The sequence below is a fragment of the Anneissia japonica genome, unplaced genomic scaffold (genome assembly GCF_011630105.1).
Source record: "Anneissia japonica isolate Jap-2015-1 unplaced genomic scaffold, ASM1163010v1 scaffold6788_len1366326_cov149, whole genome shotgun sequence".
Taxonomy (NCBI): domain Eukaryota; kingdom Metazoa; phylum Echinodermata; class Crinoidea; order Comatulida; family Comatulidae; genus Anneissia; species Anneissia japonica.
Genome location: NW_022692324.1, coordinates 746,040 through 749,820, shown reverse-complemented (window position 1 = coordinate 749,820; position 3,781 = coordinate 746,040). Strand labels below are relative to the sequence as shown.

Below are 3,781 nucleotides of genomic sequence, written 5' to 3'. Positions count from 1 at the left end.
TGATATATATATATATGATTATGTGCCTGTAAAATGAACTTAAATTAAATGGGAGCAAGTACATACAGTAGATGTGCCATTTTAAAGCAATTCATTTATTAAAATAAAAATTCTATACTGTACTGTATAAAACACATAGAGATAGAAATTGTTGTCAATTCAATAGATAACTTTAGTGTATAATATGGCATCATATTTCGTAGACTTGCTTTTCATTTTATCTTTACCTCCTGACTTATCCCATCATTCCTGCCTACCAGATTTACTCTTGCTTACAGGGTTAAGCAAAACCTGAACACAAATGTTGTAAGCTACTGCAGGCAGTGGCGAATCTAGAAGTCTTGAATTGGGGGTAGGGGCTGATGGGGGTCATGAAGGCGATGTGTGCTCGATGATCAGTTGAGGGGCGCTAATTCGCAAAATATGGCGATTTTTGTTGATTTTTAACTACTTGACTGTGATTTTATTTTTTTGTCGGGGGGGGGGGGCCCGACTGGGTGACGCGAGTAATATTTTAGGGGGCGTGCATGCCCCCTGAACCCTCCTCTACATATGCCACTGACTGCAGGGACAGTGTCGGGTCCAGGAATTCAAAATAGGGGGTGCCGAGGGAGGGTTTTTAACAAGAGGCTCTAGACCACCTCAGTCCCCCTATGATTGGGGCTGCATTAAAAAAATGTTATGATAATGGCACCAGAAGATGGGCGGAATTGGTACTCTCGAACTTAAATTTGAATAAAATTTCTTTTTCTCCATTTTTTTATAGTTAAAAATTAGGGTGGGAGAGAAGGGGCAGGACAGCTGGGGTTCCTTGAATACGCCACTGGGAATTTAAACAAGTTGTGTTACTTAGTGGCTGAACCATAAAGCACGATATGTACAGATTTCCTCTGCATTCGGTGTTGAACAGTTGTAAATCCTGCTCGGTCGATGTACACCCATGTTTTTCGGTTCCAATGACAGTTGTCAGCGATACGTTTGCAAATTTGAGTTGCAATTGCTTGGAAGAAAGACAACCATGTGCCCTTCGCAGCGGCAACATGTTCGATAAAGTAGAATTTGCCACCCTGAAATTGAAGAGGATGAACATGCTGATTAAAAATAAGAATAAACTTCTTTAACATACATTTTTAAAAATATGTTTTTCAATGTTGGTGGTTTCCAAAGATAGGTCATGCATCAGGTAGGGATTTTCATCGCTAGTGACTCAATTGTATTCTGAGGATTTACGCAAAAAATTGAAGCTTGAGTGTGGCACTTATTTGAAACAGGCGCTTATTCAAGAGCGGTGCTGGGGGTGGGGGATCGCTGATACTTACAGATTTTAGGACACGCTTTATCTCACGAAGGACTGCTGCTATGTCCAGCACGGAACACAAAGTCATTGTACACACTACAACATCAATAGATTTGTCAGCAACTTGGGCAGTCATGTCTTCACCGTAACATTCAACGAACGGTTTCACATTCACGTGCTTATTTTTTTCTATATTCTCTTCTAGATACTGGTTAAAATGTGGGTTTGGATCTAATGGATAAACAGTGCTACCCTTTGGATAAAATTTAAAATTAACTCCAGATCCAATTCCAATTTCAAGGATTGTTAGGCCATCTACTTTTAGCCTCTTCGCCATATCTGGCAAGTCCTCGAATACCTGCCGTTTGAACTCACCCGTCATCCTCTCCTCCACGCCTGAGCTGAACAAACGGCTAATCGCATAAGCGAACACTCTGCGATGGCAAATACTCCAGAGCATACTAATCACTTTTAAAGCTACTAGTGTTCCAATAGCATAAATAATAACTGCTCTTATAATTAGATCCGACTCTGCCATTTTATCTATAAGTTTTGTGTGAGTTACTGAAATCAAGTTCTGCAACAGCAACCCTACTTGAGAGGCAGGGAGTTCGGGAGCGCGTTGCTTGTGTCAAAAAGTATACTCTTTGGTTGTGTTGTTTTGTGTTCCCCTGAGTTGTCGGATAAAGCGCCCCCAATCCCTTTTCCCGGCCGTATGGAAAGCCGTTTTATCACATGTCAATGTCTTTTTTTTTTCTTCTTCTTTATCACTTAATGGGATTATTTATGCTTCGTTAGCTCACGTTTGCAGAGGTCAATCTGTCAAGAAATTGTCATTATTTCAAGGACTAAGGATTGCAAATATATTTTGTTTCATTTCATTATTTTTAGCACTTGTCTAATATAGGTTTATTATACATACCGTGCTAGCTCGCTGCTTAATAGGGCGAGCGCGAATACTTTCTTAAAGTGCAACTGATTTTCCTGACGTATAGGCCTATTTGACTAACAATTTGAAAGCGGTTAATGAGATACAGATTTTCGAATGTATCTCAAAAACTGCTTCCGAGTTTTTCGTCATATATGCTTTTTGTGTCTTTGAAAAATCAGTTACACAACATCAAAAATTTTTTTCCACCTGAGCCTGGTTTACTCTTATAAAAAACGTTGAATTTTAAATTCTTTACTTCTATATGTACAAAAATTAGGGGATTTTTAAAACTTAACATTTATATTAATTTTATATGGTACTCTACTGACTTTCAACAAAAAAAAATAGAACGAAAATATGCTAATTATACTTTCAGGCGTGGCGCCAGGATTTGTCCTCGACATGTGGGGAGGGGGGCAATGTGCCCAACGAAAAAAGTGGGTGTGGTTGGGCGTCGCTCAAAATCTCTCGAAAACAATGTTCTAGAGGAGAAGCCCCGAAAATATGGCAATTTAGGGGTTTCAAAGGCTTATAAAATCGATTTTAGTCCGACTAATATGTAGAAAATACATATATACATTTTATTTCTCCCCGACTACCTGTGTTTCTCCCAGACGGGCCTTCTCCTGGTAAATAAATAAACAACTGCATAAAAGTACATATTGATTTAGTCAGATAATAAAGGTTCGAAATTACAAAGATCAATCGAGGCATTGCCACACAAAGACGAGTCACAATCTAGGTCTATTGACATAATAATGCCACAATAACCGACGACCAAAGAAGTCTACGTAATCCCACCTACTTTGAGCTAATTTGTAATTGTATCCCCTGTTTGAATGTTGGATCCGCCACAAAATCGTTTTATTGATCATTTTCGATCGTTAAATCCTTTTAAATTTTATTGACACAGTGTTTCTAGCTCTATAGTTTTGTCAGACTGAAACTGCATCTACTACACTGATTATCCGGTTGTCCGGTAGGAGGCAGTGAGGGGAGAGTGGAGGGTCTGGAGTTACAAACAGACTTTTTTGAAAACCGATACGTCGGAGCAGCAACCGTAGTAAATTAGTAAAGTTTCTCCTAGTTGACAGCCTTGTCAGTCCTCTTAGTGTTTTTTCAGGGACAGTGGCAGATCCAAGAACTCGAAATATAGGAGGGGGAGGGGGCAGAGAGGGATTTGAAAGATCGGGGTGGCTCTCTCTAATACAGTCAGCCCCACCATGGTTGGCTGAGGTAAGAAAATTTATGATATGGCACTAAATGGCCGGCCAAAAATGGCGGTCTCGGACTTAAATTTGGATAGGCCTATAATTTTCTTTTTTTTCTCAATTTAAAAAAAAATAATAATTTTGAAAAAAATTTAGGGGCCCTGGTCCGGCTTCCCCCTCCCCTTCTTTGAATCTGCCATTGGGTGCTGTATTTTGACAACCCATTGGGCCCATGCTTAACTTCCTAGCATACAAAAAAATGGCGCTTAACATGTCATTTCGAGTACTCCTCCCGGATGCTAGTTAGATTTTAATTCTAAAAAATGAATTATTCTCTCCCTT

The 3,781-nt window shown here is 39.5% G+C and overlaps 1 protein-coding gene across 1 annotated transcript; it reads right to left on the bottom strand.

Annotated features, from left to right (window-relative positions):
• Positions 1-63: 63 nt before the first annotated feature.
• Positions 64-1,930, bottom strand: LOC117100224 (methyltransferase-like protein 7A). The gene is made up of 2 exons (XM_033239822.1): positions 1,320-1,930; positions 64-1,067 (listed from the first exon to the last, which is right to left on the bottom strand). The coding sequence occupies exons 1-2, from the start codon at positions 1,833-1,835 to the stop codon at positions 846-848; spliced, it is 738 nt and encodes a 245-aa protein (XP_033095713.1). The 5' UTR covers positions 1,836-1,930; the 3' UTR covers positions 64-845.
• Between the last annotated feature and the right edge of the window lie 1,851 nt (positions 1,931-3,781).

Bases quoted from the DNA above. Each gene is read 5' to 3' on its own strand.
- LOC117100224 (XM_033239822.1), bottom strand. From the start codon at position 1,835: ATGGCAGAGTCGGATCTAATTATAAGAGCAGTTATTATTTATGCTATT. The intron at 1,068-1,319 runs GTAAGTATCAGC...CTTCAATTTCAG, and splicing joins TAAAGCGTGTCCTAAAATCT to GGTGGCAAATTCTACTTTAT.